Source organism: Lichenostomus cassidix, chromosome 2, assembly GCF_008360975.1.
Source record: "Lichenostomus cassidix isolate B80296 chromosome 2, HeHo_3.0, whole genome shotgun sequence".
Lineage (NCBI taxonomy): Eukaryota > Metazoa > Chordata > Aves > Passeriformes > Meliphagidae > Lichenostomus > Lichenostomus cassidix.
This window is the reverse complement of record NC_139482.1, coordinates 6,054,149-6,073,525: the sequence shown is the minus strand read 5'-3', so window position 1 is coordinate 6,073,525 and position 19,377 is coordinate 6,054,149. Positions and strand designations below refer to the sequence as shown.

The window sequence follows — 19,377 nt, the reverse complement described above, 5'->3', positions numbered from 1 at the left end:
AAATAGCTATGCAAGAACTTTTGTTTATCCCACCTGGGACTTTGACAGCAAGTAAAACACCAATAGAGCTGCTGTTTATTGATTATTTTAGCAGAATTGGCAACTGTTACTAAGCATGGAAGAAGGAATTGTTGGTATAAAGAAATGCACTGCTAGAAGCCAAGATGAAAATTTCAGTGCTGTACTGCCTGCCTTGACTAGGTGCCATGGGCTTCTCTCACTGAGCCACGTAGTCACCAGTGTGAATAGAACCAAAACAGTGTGGCACTGCACACAAGTCCATGAGGGAGAGAGACCTGGTGTCTGCCACCACCTGTGCCTCTGGCCACTTCTGCAACAATTCAGGTAACAGTATGATTATTTTTTATTGTCTCTATTCAGCTGGCTGCACAGAATGAGATGCTTTCTCTTCAGTTATTTTCAAGCTACACAGGCAATTTCACTGAAATTTCAGTAGAGGAAGTGAGCAAGGATCATGTAAGTTATCTCCTTCCATCCTGCCCATCATCTCCATATCATTCAAAATCTGCAGAAAACAAGAGAGTTCCTCGTTAATATGCTACCATACATCCAGGAAAATTTGTTTCATACATTCATGGACCAATTCAGACTGAAAGTTACGTTTTGAAAGCCTTCAGTACCTCCAAAGATGAAGATTCCACAATCTTTTATTTCCCTGTTCAAGCATTTGACCACCACCACACTGAAAATATTTTTCCTCTACCACAACTGAAATCCCCTTGCTCCAATTTCTTATCATAATCTCATGCACTCTGGAAAGAGTCTGCCTCCATCTTCCTACAGCCTCCCATTAAGCTGCTGCTGACAGCAATAAAAATCTCAGTCCTCAGCCTTCTCTCTGAGGCAGAATAAACTCAATCCTCTCAGCCTGCCTCCACACTTCATGTTCTCCAGTTTTCATCAGCTATGAAAAAGCCAGCTGAGCTCGAGGCTGGAGAAAATGAGTTGGGTTAAACAACAAAAGAGAAGTCATTTTAGAAGTTTGAAATAGAAGAAAGCTTCAAAACAAGTATTCCATCTGGGCCTCAGGAGCATAGCTGTGTCACTCCAATATGTGTCTCAATGACAAAGTCTACCTAGAGGTACTAGAGGGAATACTGGAGGGAATTCCACGCATTCACATTCCTATCTTCTACATTTACCACCCTGTGGCTTTTATGAGTTCAGCAATGGCAGTGCAGCTGTACTATCAAACAGCTCAATAGTAAATGCCTTGACATTTGTGCAGGGCAGTGATATCTGTGTGATACATGGCACACACCCACGGAGTGTCTCGTGGCTGTCCTGCTCAGGATGAGTGCTCCCACTGAGGAAAAGCTGCATTGTGGGGGCAGGAATGAGGTCTGTTTACAGTGGCAGTGTCATTCCCCCAGAACTAGCAGCCCCAAGGGGTCAGTCAGTCCTCCAGTGAACCACATCCATTCCCAAAGGGAGGTCTCCAGCTGGTCAGCTCAGACACCCAGCTCCATCATTCTGGCATAATCAGTGGCACAGTGCACTGTGGTCACCTTAAAATAATTTGTTCATTCTACAATCCATCCATAGCCAACCACTAACCACATTTTTCTGATCTTATGAATATATTCAAGGAGAGCTAGTATTTTTAAAACATTCTCAGGAAAAACAGAATCAAATGCATGCAAAAGGTCTGAAAAATTTCAGTTCAAGCAGCAGATGGAAGCCCTTGGATAATAAGAGGTTTGCAATCAAAACATCAGTTTAGGCTTTACTTTAGCAGTGCTATGTGGCTCTCAAAGATTAATGAAAAAAGATAGATTCACCTACCAGATGACAGTTTGGTTTTGACTATCATACAGCAATTTTCATTTTCTTTTTTTTTTTTTTTGCTTTGTGTGTTTATCACTGTCTTGGCTCTAGACAGACAGGAAGCCCTTTCCTGCAACACCTCATCTAAGAGCTGTCTCCTGATGATTCATGTAGAATTTATCCTGGCACTATAACTCCCCTTGGCTTTCACCAACCATACCAGTCACTTGATTTGAAGATCAAGGCACTTCTCAGTTAAAAAGCTCCATTTGATTCCTGGCCCATACTGAACAGCTGGAAAGAAATGGCCACCTCTGGACTGGCCTTCACCTCACTTGGCACTCAGGCTTTTTGCAGTCAACTGATAAACACTTGTAGTGCCACAGGGCAACACAAACTGCGATTTTTCCAACATATTCACAGGTTTAATGGCCAACTCAGAAACAGAAGTTTGGTAAGTTCTATAAACTCGCAAAGCTTGTGATTCACCATTCATGTACAGTCACGACAGTGGACTTCAGGGAGATACAAGCATTAAATCCTGGCTATGAAGGTTTCTGTCAGTATTTCCCAAAGCAGCAGCAGAAATGAATATCCCAACACTCTGCCACAACACTCAGCTTCGGCCTCCAGACTCAAATCAAGTTTTAAGCCAGTACACAACATGCCTGTTTGCACACCTAAACACAGCAGTGAATATGCTGTAAGCGCTTAAACACACAAAGCATTTTAATTTGAAAAGCAAAACTAAATCACCACATTGATGAAACATGCTCTAGTGAAACATACAGACTTTTGCTGGTACAAAGTAAGCAGGATTTGGTTCTAACCACTGTCATCTCCATCTTGCATTTAAGTTAGTCCTACACACATTACTTGTAGATTAAGTCATACTCCAAGCATATTCTCCAAATCAATGGGTCCTCTTCATTGTTTATTGATATAAAGCCATTTCTAATTACTGTATATAAGTAGACTTTCTCTGTAGCTAATTAAAGCTTATGTATTTGAAGCCAATTAATATAGGAGTAAGATATGAAACAAGCACAGTGAACCTTCCAAAACCAGAATTTAGTTCAAGGGCAGACCTGTGTTGCAACCCAGTCCTCATCAGGACTTACACAGCACAGCTGTAAATGCCAGAAAGAGTATATTTTGGATTAAGAAGTGTAGAATAAACTTCAAGTAATTCTTAATGAAGAGGGCCACTAGCACCATTTTAACAAACAAAACTTCATTATGCACTTTTTCCTGAGATTTCTTTTACAGAAAACCATCTCATTTCTCCTACTGTTTTACTAAGGTTGTCACCAACACTGAAAACCACTTACCCATTTCAGGAGAAAATTCAATCTCCCCCTTAACTGGGTCCTGGATATGATTTCCAAAAGAATTTCCTATCTTATTCTCCTTCTGCTGCAGCTCAGGTATATGAACCGGCCCCCGCGTAAAACGGGGGTAGAATTTTTTTGGAAACGGCCTCTGAGGTTCCAGCCCCTTGATGGGCACATTCTTGAAGGACTGGTTCTCTTCACTGAAGTTGAAATAAACAAAGAGCAGAAGGGTCCAGGTCACGGATGTGAAGAGGCACCCATAGCAGAAATAGCGAAGTGTGACACTTCCCATTGTAGACTCAGCATCGTTGAGGACCCATTCTCAATTACCTGAAAAAGAGCGAAAACACACATTTTGAGAGTGCTACCTGTTACCTTATATATTAGGAAATACATTCTATAGATGACTCTTCTATTAAATTATTTTAAGAACATAAACTTTAAGCACAGACCTTAGGAAGTAAATCCCTTTTCACTCTCCCATTCAAAAAGTAAACATGACCAGTTTTCATATTTAATGTGGATACCACTGTTTTAAAACATGGAGCAGTCACTAAGAGCCCAGTGACAAACCACCATCAAAGGTAAAAGTGATTATTTCTTCCTTTGAATAGTTATATAATAATTTCTGTTCCACAACAGTACATTTCTCATATGTCTGCCTTGATTTAAACATATAACTATATAATTAAATACACTATACAAAAGGAATTGATTCTTCACAGGATGGTTTTGGCTGGAAGGGACATCTGGAGGTCACCTTGTCTTACCCCCTTGCTCAAGCAGGGCCACTCTGAGCCAGTTGCCCAAGAGTATGTCCATTTTTGTAGTTCAGATCCTATCCTAAAGCATGGAATGAGAGAACACTGATTCAAAAAAGCTACGGAGTTCAGTTCTTCTTGCCCCAAATTTAAGAACAGCCATCATAAGCATCCCAAAAGTTCCAGAAAACATGAGGTGCAATTAAACAACACACAGCATCAAGACAGCCACATTTACAGATACTCTTCTCCACAGAAGGAAAACAGATCGGGGAGAGGAAAAGAAGAAAAAGCTCTAAGGTAATTCACTGGGTTCCTGCAGGCCTCTGCAGACTCCAGAAAAGATTCCATACTCCCTGGAGGAGATGCCTGTGTAGAGCTGGAAGGAAGCAACCCAGACTACAGTTTTAATTTAGACATCCATACGACAATTTTTTCCAAGCTATATTGAAAATTACTGTCATAAGCAAAACTGTAAAGTGAAGCAAGTGAAGCAGGTAATAATATTTTATTTATGGGCAAGGAGAATTGGGTAGGCTTTCTGGAGTTCCCCAAATCTAAAAAAGACTCAACACCCTTCCCCCAGCCTGCAAGAAAACCACAACAAAACCAACCAACCAAAACAAAACCCCCAAACAACACACAAAACCCCCCCACATTAACAAAGAAACCACACACACCTTAAAAACTATACAGACCAGTTCCCCAAACTCAGGGGAAAAAATGCTGACTCAAAGAATTTCTTTCATCACTATCTAACCACAACAAATTCTTTGCAAAACAACAAAAAGTCAGGAAATAATTTAATCACTTTTTAATCAGCAAAAATTTTGTTTTAACAACACAGATATTGGGGTGGGAGTCAATCATTTATGCTGATGCCCTTTTCAAACTACGCAAAAAGTCAGAAACTTCCAGAAGTTTTCAGGTCAGCCTGGCAAAGAACAAATCAGAACATTTATGAGAACAAACAGATTATTCCTTCTCAGTATGGGAAATTACTAAATAAAGGTAGAAGCTGTTAATGATCCCAGAGAACATTATAAAGATATTGCTTATTTTGGCAATGTGATTCTGAGTCCTTAATGACTTGCATCCAAAAAGAATATGTATCAAAATTCAAGCTTACATTTCCCAGACTGCAGCAGGTCATCATCTCCCGAGAATAAAACATCCACAGAGTAAAGCAAAAAACCAAAACCCACCCTCCTCAAAAATAATTTACCCATTGTTCTTACCATGTCAAACTCTCTCACTCCTGCAAGGCAACAATCTATGGAGCAGTTGAGCCCAAGGAGCTTAAAAAGGTCTTACACAGGGTTTAAATCTCAGGCTGACCCTGTGCATACAGATGAACTGCATCCTCTGTGAAACAGGCTCTCTCTCTAACACCGTCACACAGAAATCTTGCTGCTTAACTGCACAGCCATGAAATTAGTCAGGCACCAAATGCTCTGGGGCAGAAATGATTTAAGAAAATCCTCATCTGAGCTAGCAGAATAGGTTTACCAGTTAGAGAAGTACAGATCATCAATCCCCAGTGCCTCACACCCTGTGCTAACACAATCATACCAAGGTGAACCTTGGCTCAGAAAAAGCATGTGAGGCTGCAGAGGAACATGAGCAGATAAACAATTATACCTTCTCATTATAATAATTCTTCTTGCTCAGCATTCTGCAGACAGCTAATGCTTCTCAATAAAAGAAGATCTGGGTTCTTGCCAGGTTCTTTTTGCATGGCCACCAGAAGGTCATCTGCTGTCAGATGTGTCCAAGCCTAACATAATGCTCCTCAAAAACTGCTAGAGGTGTTTTTCCCTTCACTATGGTAACACAGATGGACAATTCTAATATGCACTGACACTTTGGAACAGAACTGTCCTAGTAAGATAAAAATTACTATAACAAAGAAGGAACCTTTTTATTTCAGAGTTGTTTAAGGACACATCTACACTGCAGCTTGCAAAGAAAAAACAAATGTAATCTTTTCTATCTCTGGTAACAGTCAGAACACAGGCACACAGAGCAGGATTTTTTGTGGATTAAATATTTCCCTAGTTCCTTGCATCTCTTTCACAGCTCAGAGCTACACCTGCTGCTGTGGCACCTCCTGCCACACTAAGGTTAAACTTTGCTATGACTGACATCAGGCACTCAGATTAAAGAGGAAGGGATAAATTACTAATGACCAGAGTGAGGACATTTCTGTACATCCTTTCCATCTCCAGAGAGCTTTCTGACCAGGCTAAAAGTTCATGCTCCATTACTGTTACAGAAGCAACAAAGGCAAACCAAAGCTAAATAAACCAAATATTATTTCCACCTGACCCTTGCTAGACCTGCTTCGCCTTCTTTTCCACTCCTTCACTATTTCAGCATTTTGCAAAATGAAAAAGATGTTGAAATACTGCATTTAAATCAAATGACAGAACCTCCACAATGCACAGACTCTGCCTGTTCAATAACTTGCTACACAAGACAAGAATGCTAACCAAGCATTCCAATGCTAACCAAGACATTTGGTAATTTATCTGGCAGGAAAATACAGACTCACTATTTAGATAATTTTGAAGGCAGAATGGAAAAAAAAGAGTTAAACCTTGTGTATGAAAAGCACATTGAGGCTTATTAGTTTACTTTACTTACCAACACACATGTATTTATACAACCACCATCCTATGGATTTCAATCACTTCCACCATTTAAGCAGACACAGGGTCATAATCTGTGTCAGAGCTGCACACTCCAGTTCTAGGCTGATTGACTTCTTACAGACATGGTTTAGGCCTGAGAAGGTTTTCAAGTCTTCAGCCATGTCAGTCCTGCTTGGGATCTGCCCTGAGGAACCAAGAGAACCTTTCCAGCCCTACACTTCTATGCATACAGAGCACAGTCACAAAATTGGATCTCTGCCTCTCCTCAACATACCAAGAAACAAGAATCCCTGTACTCATTTCAGTGTGCAATAAAAAAATAACCACTGTGATAAATGCCAGAGGGAGGAAGGAGAGGAGACTGCAGCTGGGCACAAGGACACAGGAGGAAACACTCAGCTCATGGAGCCTGACACTCAACCCTTGATTCTTACCTCATCCATGACCTCCTTCCACGCAGACTCAGTGAATACAGATCTTACTCTGTGCAGATTCCTTTGCTCTCCAGTGTTGTGAAGTCTTCTAGTAAATTTTGCCAATTTATCCAACAACTGTCTCTGCCTTCAGATGGTCATAGTACCTTGATGAGTGTCTTAAACACCCACCCTCTCCCAGCTGATTTCTCCAAGCAGGATTTTGAAACTTAAGCGAAACCAAATCCTTATTTTTTCTTCACTTTTTTTTTTTTTTGTAATGAAGACAAACTGCTCCTGAATACAGGAGATGCAAAGGATATGCCTTTCAAATCCAAAGTATTAGGATCTTTCTCAGCCCTGATACATGCTGCATGAGAAAAACAGATTATCTGTATTTTTAACTCAACAGCCTAAAGCTCTGCTAACACAAGCACAGCTGGCAGGTTTGAACAGTTAGATAAAAACAACTGAAATTAAAAAAAAAGTGGAACTGTATTATTCAGATAAACAAACATGTCAGTGGGCTCATAAGAATAATTTTCACCTATGCAATACTGTAAGGAGTCCAGTCACCAATAAATTGCTATTTGGACAGTTCAGTTAAAACTTGTTTCTGTTTATTTATTCAAGTGCAAACAAAAATACTAAAATTCACAAAAGAATAATCCATTATTTAAACACAGCAAGAAGAATTGTTTCACAGTACAGTTCCTCAAAAATTTTACTGGAACGAGACTAGGCTTGAAGGTTTTATCATGCATCTCCCTTTCATTTCTGAACAGCAGTAAAGCTGCCAAAAGTAAAAAACACCTCAAACAATTGTCTTTTCCAAAAACTCATGTTGTAAAGAACATCCAGAATAAACAGAAGGCGTTTCCTCTCCCTTGGCAAGATAGGAGCTTCCAGAGCAAGTAATAAATGATAGCACCTTTAAGTATTTTACAGGCATTCATTCCCATGCCCTAGAGATGCATGGAGTTCATGGCTGTTCACTCTGGTGTACTCAGGAATCCAGAGACACTTCAACATGACAAACATAAATTGTCCAAGGTGGCAGTATCTCCTACATCAGGAAGTTACAATCCAGTTTGGAGGCAAGAAAGGAAAAAACATATCTTTGAAGCTGCCTCCATCAGCATCAGCTCAGAAGAGACCAAGACTGAAAGGCACAGAATTCTGAGAATTTCTAACCAAATATTCAGCCTTTCAGTGTCTCTCCTGTTGCTCTGTTTTGACTGATATATACTTACTGCCTGACAGTTTTCCTCTGGCAAAGCCTTGGAACTGAGTTTGCAGGCCCACATGCCAGAAATGCCAGGAGTAAAATACTGCTCTCTAATTTCCACCAATTCCAGTACATAAGTCTGTTCCTTGCACAAGTAGTAAATAATTGATTTTTTTTAAGAGAACTATAAAGGTTAAATATTAGTAACTCAGTAAAAGTCTCTCAAATTCCATCAATCACAAAGCTGTAAACCTCTCCAGGAGCCCACCTGCCAGACCTGAGCTGCAGAAATCACTGTGCAATAGGCTTTCTTGTCACAGCAGCTTCTTTTAGCATCCTTACACCACCACAACATTCATTTCATACATCACACCCAGGAACATTTACATTCATTTAGTAACTGGCCCAACAAGGATACAACTGTGTTCCCCCAGACAGTCCAGGAGGGTTTGTTGTTAGTAACCTGTGCAGCTCTCAGTAACACTGGCCCAATGTGCTTGCCTTGGATATTTTTAAAGGAAGCAAAAAATGTCAACCACACTCCACAATATTTTGGCTTAAAGAGCAATATTTGCTACAGACTCTATGACCTTCCAATGCTTAAGCACTGACATCTGCTTGGATTAACCTCAACAGTTTAGTAAACACACCGTATGAGTAGATATTTCATAACTGTGCCAGAACTCATGTTTGTCAGAGGTCAAACAGAGAATCAGACTAACCTCAAGATTTTTGAAATAGGAGTAAAAATTATTTGAGAAAACCTTAAAGTCTGCTTGTAGTACTTCCAAGAACAGCTTTTCCTCTGAAAAAAAAAGAAAACTACGACAGATACACAACTCATGCTTATCCAGCTCCCCTGCAAGACTACCTGTGTATTTTGGAACTATATTGAAGAAAGAAACAGATGTGTATAATCTTCATTTTTAAAGAGCACTCTATTAAAAAAAATCATTAAACTGCTTTATCTTTCTATGCAGTATTAGGATAATTTGCTGCATTACCCTCTATAGATGCTTTTAATTTTTACTTTCTTATTTTTGGGAGGAGCACAACACAAGAATATAAAACAACACTATTTACGAATGCAACTCTGCTCTTTTAAAAGCCTTTATTACCTCTTTCTACATTTCTTGGCCTACAAGATGTTATAGCTACCCATGAGCAGGCTTTCCTATTTACTGGTTGAATCACTATCAACCAACAGCATTAACAGTGCAATGAACAGAAGCAAGATTAGGAAGTAGTGGTATTGCAATAATGCACTCATCACACAGATGCCATTCACACACCTTCTGCATTTTCACAAGAATTATTTTTTTTCCAGACAACCTTTCCATTACAATCTCTGTCTTCAGGGAAAGTCACAGTTAATAGACCAGCAAGATGAAAAAGAGATACCTTGGGCAGCTTTTGCTTCAGATCCAACACACATCACTAGGAGCAACATCCACTGAACATACAGCCAGAACAAAAGTGATAGACACTCCCAAATAAAAGCGTTTCATGCGCTCCAGGATCTAAGCACTGAGACAAGTTAACTCCTTTAAAAAACCGAAAAAACTGCTACTGGATTGTTTTAACACTAAATTGGATCTACCTGCCAGTTTGTTTTTAATTAAAAACCACCATTAATTTTTGACCTTACAGAGGGATGGGTGATTGCACTTTATGGATTAAGTGGCTATTTTTGACAGAATACAGGCAGATAACTACTCATATAAAGATAGGATGGGCCTCCAGGAGCCTAAATCGTGTGACATTCAGCAAGAACAGATGCCAAGTCCTACACCTGGGACAGACAAACTCCCTGGCTGCTGGCACAGCCTGAGGAACAGCTCTGCAGAGAAGGACCAGCCAAGATCTGGCCAAGCTTGAGCTAGAGCACAGCTGTGCAACAAGGAGAGCTCAGGAACCCACAGGAGCACAGGCAGCTGAGCCAGGGGTGTAATTCCACAGCTCCCTGAGACCACAGGCACAGGACAGCAAACAAGGAGGGATTTGCCAGTACAAAATAGACATCAGGAAACTGGAGGGAGTTCAGTGAAAGGCCACCAAGATGGTCACAAACTGGAACACCTGCCCTGTGAGAATTGATGAGAATTGAGGATGATGGGCTCCTTCAGCCTGCAGAAGAGAAAGCTTTGGGATGAGAACTAAAATAGCAGCCTGTTGCTACCTACAGGGATGTTACCAAGAAAACAGACCCAGGCTATTTAGTGAGGTGCAAGGTAGGAGAAAGAAAGAACTAAAAAAGACAAATGTTAAATCATGTTAATGTTCAGTCACAGCAACACTCATTCACAGAAATATCCTGTGGACCGCAGGTTGTCCTCTTGCATAAGACCACTGTTCCCATTCATTTTAATGAGATGACACATTAAGATCTATTTTTAATTAGCCTCTGCAAGTCCCTTCTAAATTCAACTTTCAAAGCTTTGAGAGCCAACAGTTTAGTCATTTCAGCACAGATATACAAATCCATGTCATACAACCTAAAATAAATCCTCCTGGAATGAATACAAAATCTTGAGCAACACTTCACAGATAATCTTAAAATACCAATAATACTCATTATAAAGAAAGGCACATAGACTAGTTGTATGAATTGTTGAAGTCCTATGAAATTATACTTTGAATATATGAAGCCTGAAAAGCTTTAAGTGTTTCAGACCAAATTTAAAAGTCATCTTCTTAGGTTGTTAGGTTCTCAGCCCTCACTATTTTTCCAGTGTCAAATGACTCACTCATCTACTGATTTGTATTTCAGTTTTTGGGCTTTAACCAGAGATGTCTAAATATTGCAGAGTATGATTTTCAAATCTGTGAACTATACATGGAAACGCCTCCTGTAGGAACATAACTTTGCTTATCAAGCTTTTTGGAATTTCTCAACTCCAGTAAAAAAGCTTTACTTAGCAGGCTGCCATACCGGAGTGTATGCAAACACTTTGGCTTTTTTATAATAAAAACGTGAAGTTCCTCCTTTATCCACTTGCATTTCAAAAGCACCGTGAAAGAAATGTTCAATTATCTTCTGCAGTAACATCTTCCACTTCTTTGTCAACAATAAAATGTACTGGGTTTTTTCCTCACTGATAAAGGATACCTTTCTCCTCACATATTACTCTGACTCCATGAAGTGAGAGTATTGGATGAGGGCTCTAATTTAAGGACACAATTTTATTGGAAAAAGCAATTACAAGTTTTGGAAAGGAACTCTTTTGTAAATCAGGATCTCATGATAACAAACAGCTGAAAAGAACACCAGGTTTAGTTACAACCAGTGGTACAACATTGCATCAAGAAAAGTAACGTAATAGTCCAGGCTGATTAGAGAAAACAAGTACCCTTGGATTAGAAATATGAGCTTACCAAAATCCTAGTACTCAATTCTGGGTAAATAAGTCCTATACAGAAGACAGGCTGCAGTGTCCCCATTTCCCTCCAAAAAAAGCCTATTTCCCAAAGCAAGTTACAGGACAGAAATTCTTACCTATCCCCCTGACAAACGCTCCGTAGACTGCTCAGCTGGATGTTCCTTTAAGCCATCTGGCACACAAATACATGTCATGCCATTCCCGGAGTCCTAAAAATACCTTCTGCCTTTTTTGTTGCTAATAAATACTTTCTTCTAATTCAAACAGTGAGATTTTCTTTTCATCAGTAAAACCAGCTCTGAAGGAAGCCAGAGATGCAATGCATTTTGTAATACAACCCTTCTTTTTTCACAGAGCTTAGAAAACAGCAAGGTTAAACACCCCACAAGTTGTTCTTCAATGCATCTCTCTCACATTAAAGATCCATACATCTAAATATTAGTTTAACAACCCTTCAGCACTATATACAAATGTGGAATGTAAGAGAGCTTACAAGGTCAACGACACACAAATAAGCTGCTTAACACGTTTTCTAAATGTTTAAAATCTGCTTAGCTGTTCCTCACATTTTATGTCTGCAAAGCTCCCCGAAATAACAACAAAAATGCAGATTCATGCTAAATAACTAGATTAGTGACACTTCTACAGGAACAGCTGAACTACAGAACCCTCACCTTTTTCCAGAAGAGTCGGCACTAAAGCAGTGCAAGGTTACACAGGGAGAGCACATTGACTGCAGCAGCAGCCAGATCCAGTCGGTGTCTTCATTCCCAGTGAACAATAAACCGCTGAGCCAGAAACTTAACGCTTTGTTGCTTGCAAGTCCTGGCTGGGAATGGGGGAACAAACACGGGCTTTTCTAGGAAAACAGGTCAGTTGGGATGGGTCTGAGGATACCAATGCTGCATGCACTCTTTTGGCTGCATGCACTGCCCCAAAAGCATCAATATATTTTTCTGTTTGTAATTATTTTTCGTATCTATATCAATCCATGGATTTGGCAATATACACATGACCATTTTCCTGCCACTCACATAATCAATCAGTGGCACTCTTCATCTAGACTAGACCACAGTAATGCTAGAGAAAATGATCATTAAATTGTATAAAAATTCCTTTACACTTCATTTTCCAGATCACTAGGAACTTCATAAGATTTCCACATCTTGACAGAAATTTTCTAGGTATATTTTCTGTTCCTCTTCAGAAATTTTCATCACAAGTGCTTTGGGCTTTTTCCCAGTCTTTTACAAAGAAAATAGAAAACCCATTTTCTGATTCTTAAACTTGGAAAAATAAGAAATTCAGACTTTCTTTGTGCAACCCTCCTCACAAAAAATTCCTGGCAGCAAATCCGTCAACAAAGCAGACCTCACTGAAGGACTTTTGAGTGGGACAGTGGTAAAAAGCGGGGTTGACCAGTCTGTTCTAAACCTGTGATACCAGCCACAGTACAAGTTCTGCAGTAGCTCCCAGAAGACATCCACCACCCACTTGTACAGAACTCAGTATTGATACCGACAGGTGGATACAAAAAAACACACAAAAGACATCTGCCAACTCACACTAAAAACTTCAGAAGACTCCACCAGAACATGCATAAAATGCAAAACTGCTCCAATTATGTTACTATTTGTACTACAGAATTGGAAATTGGTTCAATAGGAATTGTTCCACTGAACCTTATCCTGCAGCATCAGATTACAGAATCCTAGACCTCCATGCCTACTCCCCACAAATCATACAAGTCTACTTCATTTCTCTTTCTGCAGGGTTTTCCTTTTCAGTAGGCAGAATCTTACATCCAAATACTTTGTTCAGTCAGACCAGGATCAAACATCTTCATGGAGCCTGAGTAACTGATATTAGCATACAGATTTATTTATTAAAAAAAGAAAAACAACCAAAACCAAACACACACGAACAAAAATAGAAACAATAGATGAAATGTAGCCCCAGAATTAGGAGTGAGGTTAAAACAAGCTGCAGTTTAAATCCCTAAACCACCTCTAACTGGAAAATATTTAACTCATTCTAAACTGCTCAAAGTTCTTAACCCTGGTACATTTCTCCATGCTATTAAGAGATGGCACTTTCTCTGAGATTTCTTCAAGATACCATGTCCTGTGTTTTTCCATGTGAATGGCCATGGTTAGAGAAAAAAAAGTAGAAACAGAAAAATATTAAAAGCATGAGCTGAACTCAATGTCCATCTGCATTTCTCATGTCCAGAAACAAGCACTGCTTGGAGTTCTTCACTCCAAGCTTCAGCACAGAGTCCACAGTATCCATGCCATTTGGAACTTTCATTTTTTCCCTGTAAGAAATTCTGAGATAAACCAAAATGCTGCAGTCTCCTTGCTTTGGATTCATTTTCTCATCAAAAGTTTAAAGTATTTTCTGCACACAGATTTCTTTCTACATCTTTAATCTTCTCACAAATGTCTCGAGACATTAATAAAAGAGAGGAATCCTAAGGATGTAAACATACTTTGTGTTCTCTCTCCAACTCCCGGGCTGCACCAAGACAGGTACCAGATCGAGCCAAGGGACACTTTGGTGGAAGTATTTGCTCTGCTACAGATTTTGATGAGATTCTCAGCAATTCAATGTCTCAGCTCTCTCCTGACGCATTAACTAAACTGTTAACTAATCCAACCTTAACTGTTGGATTTTAACAAGTTACTAGCAGAAACAGATTGTACACTGCCTGTAAGGAGAGCAAACTTCTGCAAGTTAAGCCAAAAATTAGTTTTGTTAGTTTTTCACTCTTTCTCCATGATCTTACAGACTCAATCTTTCCTTCTCCCAAGAAATCCCTTTGAGGAAAGAGTTGTGGACCACTCCTTTTCCATTCCTTCTTGGTCACTTTTCTTCTACTTATCTATTGCCAGTGTTTCTAATGAGAAAACATACTCAGGATTTTGATGTTGAAATCACGGATGTTGCAACAAAATGAATAGCAGATCAAAAATACATTTTCCCACTTCAGTAGGAGCTATGCTTCCCAAAACACTGCTTGCACAGAAGGTTAATGTGCAATCCAGAACTGGGCTGTCTCTGAGTTCATAGGTGATGAGTCTTGACATCTGCTGACACCAGAGATAAGAGATTCATGCTAACTGACAAAATTAAGGTATTCCAGGAATTGGAAAATTAAAAGAAACACTTCTAGAAAACACACTCAATAACAAATATGAGAAGTATCAATAGAGACAGTGGCATCCTTAGTTCTTGATGTTATGCTTCAGGAACTGGCAAAACAGTCAAAATACTTACAAAGATTGATTCATACGGGGTTCTGAATCAAAACAGGATAGTCTGTGCTTCCTGGAAAACTGTGTTTTAATTAAGGCCACCTCCAAGGTTTAAAGCATCCAATATAATCCTTGTCTGCACAAGAAAATCTGTGTCATTTAGCCAAGCAACATTTGGATGGTTTTACACAAACTAAAAAGACCTCCACGAACATGCTTCTAACATTCATTAAGTATTTGCTTAAATCAGTTTGGCAGGTAGCAACCCTTCACTGAGGTACCTTCCTTTCAGCATGCCTCTGCAGGTTTATTAGCTTAGCCTGTCAATTTAAAAACTTACTTATTAAATGGTGCAGTGTCTCAGTAGTTGAAGTCTTAGGAATGACAAAAAGTTACTGCAGGAAGGCAGTTAACCCCCAACAGATACTCTGCAGCATTTCTTCATGCACTTATTCCTTCCCTCTCGAGCAGCAAGAGGAGTTACTTTTGTCCAAACAGCTCCATGGCAGGAGGGGTTGGAGCACAAATGTGAACAGTCTCTGTGGCAGAGCTGATAAGGTAAAACTTACCAGTCACAGCCAGCTTCAGTCTCAGAAATGCAGAACTTGCAGTGCCACTGCTGCCATGAGACAGAAAACCACAAGAGCTCACCTGCTCCCAGCTGAACTTAGACCACCAAAGACATCAAAGACCCATGAGCACTATGGGCTAGTGGCTCTGGGCTCCTCCTGCACAACTTCTCCTTGCTCTCAGTACAAAGCACAGAGCAGGCAGAACCAAGTCCTGAGGTTCCTGCATCAGGGGTCTCTAATCAGTGTCAACAGTGGAAAAGCTGATTTACCCCTGAGCACTGTGTTCCAGTTTCAAACATGCAAAGGCTCAGGATGCCAAAACAGACTGCACAAGAAAGGGCTGAAATGCAACACATACAACACACTTTTCCAGGTGCTTCACTCTGCACTCTACATTTCAGCAACACCACCAGTTATTTAATTACAGATTTAGCATATTTTCATATCTCAGGGAATAAGTTCAGATGTTCCTACAACAAAATATCAGAAATTTAGTATATTTGAAGTCAATCTTTGAATAAAACAGTACAATCAGCTTCCTAATTTTCCACCTTCTTTGCTGCAGTGTATTTCTAGTTATTACAGAGTTTTCAAACAGAGCATTTACACTAATTCTTACACAATGCTGACTCACATGAGAAACACTCTAGAATGTGGCTGAAGGATGTGGTGCATACTACTGACTATTACACAAAAAGATGTGAACAAATGGTTTTACTCATGCTGCAAAATCCTGGTTGAACAGCCAAGGCCTTACCACTGATAGTACTTTATACATTACAGTAGCTGCAACAGTAGCTTTCATCTCCATAGACCACCATATGTTTTTGAAAAGAAACCTTAGATAAGAAGGCAGTTTATCTGCCTCCCATACTCTAACAGGCTTGAGACAGACTTCACCTCTGTAATACTTTTTGAGAAAGAAAAAATAAATTCATTTCTGTGCTTGCACTACATGAACATACTTTTGCTCTGCAACAGCAAGCAACATAGTTGTATTCCAACACCTCTCCAAAATTAATGGTACTAAAGGAAATTACTTGACTTTAAGGATACCTGCAGCTGCAGTATCACCTAGCCAGGCAGATGGAACGGTTTAGGAAGTCAACAAACAACAGTCATAGAAAGGAATGATTGTAATCTTTGGAAGTTTTACCTTTTCTCCTCAGCAGAAGTCTCCTTTTACTTCTCATGCCCTATACCTACCATTAAAAAGTTGGGGTTTCCATTACTTACTGTGAGGAAGCCTGTTTTGTACAGATAAATTTTCAAAATACTAATAATTTATCTTCATTTCCACTGCCCTGCTGTTTCTGGGCTTTCTGCCTCCTAAAATGCTTCAATCACACCTAGAGTTATTTTACATCACTATGAAAATGCTGATCAGATTCACCCATTCTCATAAACTACCATTACAGAGAAGCTTTTCAGGAACTCTATCCAGTATTACTCCTGTGCATAATGAAGTATTGATTTGCACCCTCTGACAATGTGATTAGATAGCGGAAGCCTGGCCCTGAAATCTGCAGTCAGACTCTCTTACAGCAGAACAAATGCCACTTAGCCTGCTGGCATCCTCATCTGAGGCTGGGAGATGAAGGCTCATTAGAGCTGCACTGTTATTTCTTTCCTTCCCTGCTGCAGAAGAGCTCCTAAAACTCTGCAGGAGCTTATCTTACCCAGAGATGAGGAAAAGCTTATGCAGAAGGCATGCAGTTCTTCAGAGACAGTTCTTCTGAGGGAGGCCAATTGCTAGTTAATCAAAAGCCTCTTATCTGGAACCACCTGGACATTTATGCTGTTCTAAAATGAGGCCTAGGAATCCCAGCTGGACTATTTCACATATTTAGAGATTCTCTACGGGGTAGCAGGACAGAAACATACTGACAGGAACAGGCTGGTACCATCCTTCCCTGGGCACAGCCTGCACTTGGATCAGATTAAGCTAATCAGAGATGCCTAGGAATAGTTTCCTATTAAGAAGACATCCATATGAAAAACAAAAAGGAGCAGAATCTAGCTCATAACACACACAAGAATATCCAATATCACTTACAGACTACCAGGCTACTCTTTCTAAGGAGAAAAGGTATTTGATCTTATGTTGAAATACATTTTCCAGGGAAAGACAAAGCATGTTAGCACAGTGCTGACAACTCTGCCCACCTGCACAACTACTGTGCTGGAACTGAGAGACTTCACCCTTCCTTTGAGCAGAAAGCAACAAATAAAGTGGACCAAACTGAGAAAGCACTGACTGTTTACAGAACAGCAACAAAGCCAGGTCATGAGATTTTATTTTTTTCTTTGGAAGAGTAGGGGCTGCCCTTTAATTATATAATAAAGTTCTGCAAGGTTTGCTGCAACTGCCCTGCAACTGATATTAAAAACAACTCAGGATACAGCTTGGCAGAAATGCTGTAATAGAGAGCATCTGTGTTCTAATTACTTTGAACAGCAGTTTTAAGGCTGACACCTGTGAGGAAGTGAACGAAGGTGAAGCAGCTGTATGGAAAGGGGGATTCTGAACACAGTGTTTCCTTCTAGTGCCACATTACAGCAGCAAATTCTGACTTGCTAAGCTCGGCACTGCCAGCAGCACAGAGCTTTTGGTGGCTTATTCAGATCCATCTGTTTCCTTGCAAGCAAGGGACCAGAGAGCCTTTATTTTGCCTTGCAAGTAACTTTGAGACAATTAATTTGCTTCAGTATGTTCTGCAGCAGCCTTCCTTACAAGCTTTAAGACACACACACACAAGAAGAAGAAAAATACCACATGGCAATAATGAACTGACTACAAGGGCTGGAGACCAGCCACAAGGAATAACACATATTTGCTGAAAGAAACAGAGAAGCCTCAATGTTGCATATAAGTGTATACTGAAGAACAAGGAGGGGGAACGAGGTGGGTAAGAAAAACGGTTTTCAAATAAACTTCCCAATGATAAATAAAGCTTTAATACACCGCAGGGTCATAGAGAGCTCCAAAAAGCAATGCCTGACCTCGCCCTACACTCGAATCAATGAGCGGAGCAGCGCCAGCAGCACCAGCACGGAGCGATGCTCCCATTGCGGGTCACATTCGCAGAGTTTCAGTCTACCTGCAGCCGGGCTGCTGCTGCTCCTCCACATGCGTGTAAAGACGATAAAGAACAATCATTACGTTGTTTCCCACCCCGTGCAGCACAGCCCTCTGCAGCCCCTCGGTGTCTCCCTGGGTCAGGTTGAACCAGGAGCCCTCAGCACGGGGCCAGGGCAGGAGGGGACCCGGCCGGGTCGCACTGTCACCTCACACTGTCACCTCACCGAGACCCGAACCGGGCATCCCGGACCGAGCCCGCCTCAGGGGCTCAGGAGCCGCTGCCTCAGGGCAGGCGGGAAAACAGAACGGCACAACCAATTAAGGTTGGAAAAGACCTCTGAGATCGTCGAGCCCAACTTGCGCCCGAGCAGCACGGTGAACAGAGCCCGATACGGCCGCTGGCCCCATCCCTCACCCCGCGCTGCCCCTCACCCCGGCGCCCCCCGGTTCCCCCGCCTCGCCTCGCCTCGCCTCCCCTCACGGCGCCGGCCCGGCCCGTGTCCCGCACAGCCCCGCACTCACCGCGGCGGCGGCATCGCCCCTCCGCCCGCCCCGCACTGCCCGCTGTGGCGGCGCTGGCGCCATGTGACCGCTGCCGCCTCCTCCTCCTCCTCCCCATTCTCCTCCTCTTCCTCCTCCTCCGCCGCCGCCATGACAGGCGGGGCTGGGGCATCCCGAGAACATGGCGAGCCCTGAGGGGGAAAGCCGAGGGCCTGTGGGGATGTGTTCCGCATCAATTTGCCGAGCTGTGAGGGGAATCAGGAGCGCGGGGCTGTGGATGGGCGGCTTTCACTCCCCTGCTCCCCTCAGATTTGCTGTGTATGTGTCTTCTCATCCCACCGGCTTTATACGGTGTCTGGCAGCTCTCAGTGACGATTAAAGCCCTTTCCAACCCCTCAAGGTATTTG

The 19,377-nt window shown here is 41.2% G+C and overlaps 1 protein-coding gene across 3 annotated transcripts in view; it reads right to left on the bottom strand.

Moving 5' to 3' along the window:
* GALNT11 (polypeptide N-acetylgalactosaminyltransferase 11) overlaps positions 1-19,127 on the bottom strand; it is a 46,966-nt gene extending 27,839 nt beyond the window's left edge. Inside the window, exons 1-2 of one of the 3 annotated variants that reach the window (XM_085050229.1) lie at positions 18,992-19,127; positions 3,120-3,452 (exon numbers count right to left, since the gene is read on the bottom strand). In XM_085050229.1, coding sequence (XP_084906355.1) covers positions 3,120-3,414 — 295 coding nt within the window. In that variant the 5' untranslated portion in view covers positions 3,415-3,452; positions 18,992-19,127. Of the gene's footprint in view, positions 1-3,119; positions 3,453-11,674; positions 11,808-12,232; positions 12,388-18,991 lie in introns of those variants that run through there. The other 2 variants (XM_085050230.1, XM_085050231.1) reach the window with 2 other exon arrangements.
* Between the last annotated feature and the right edge of the window lie 250 nt (positions 19,128-19,377).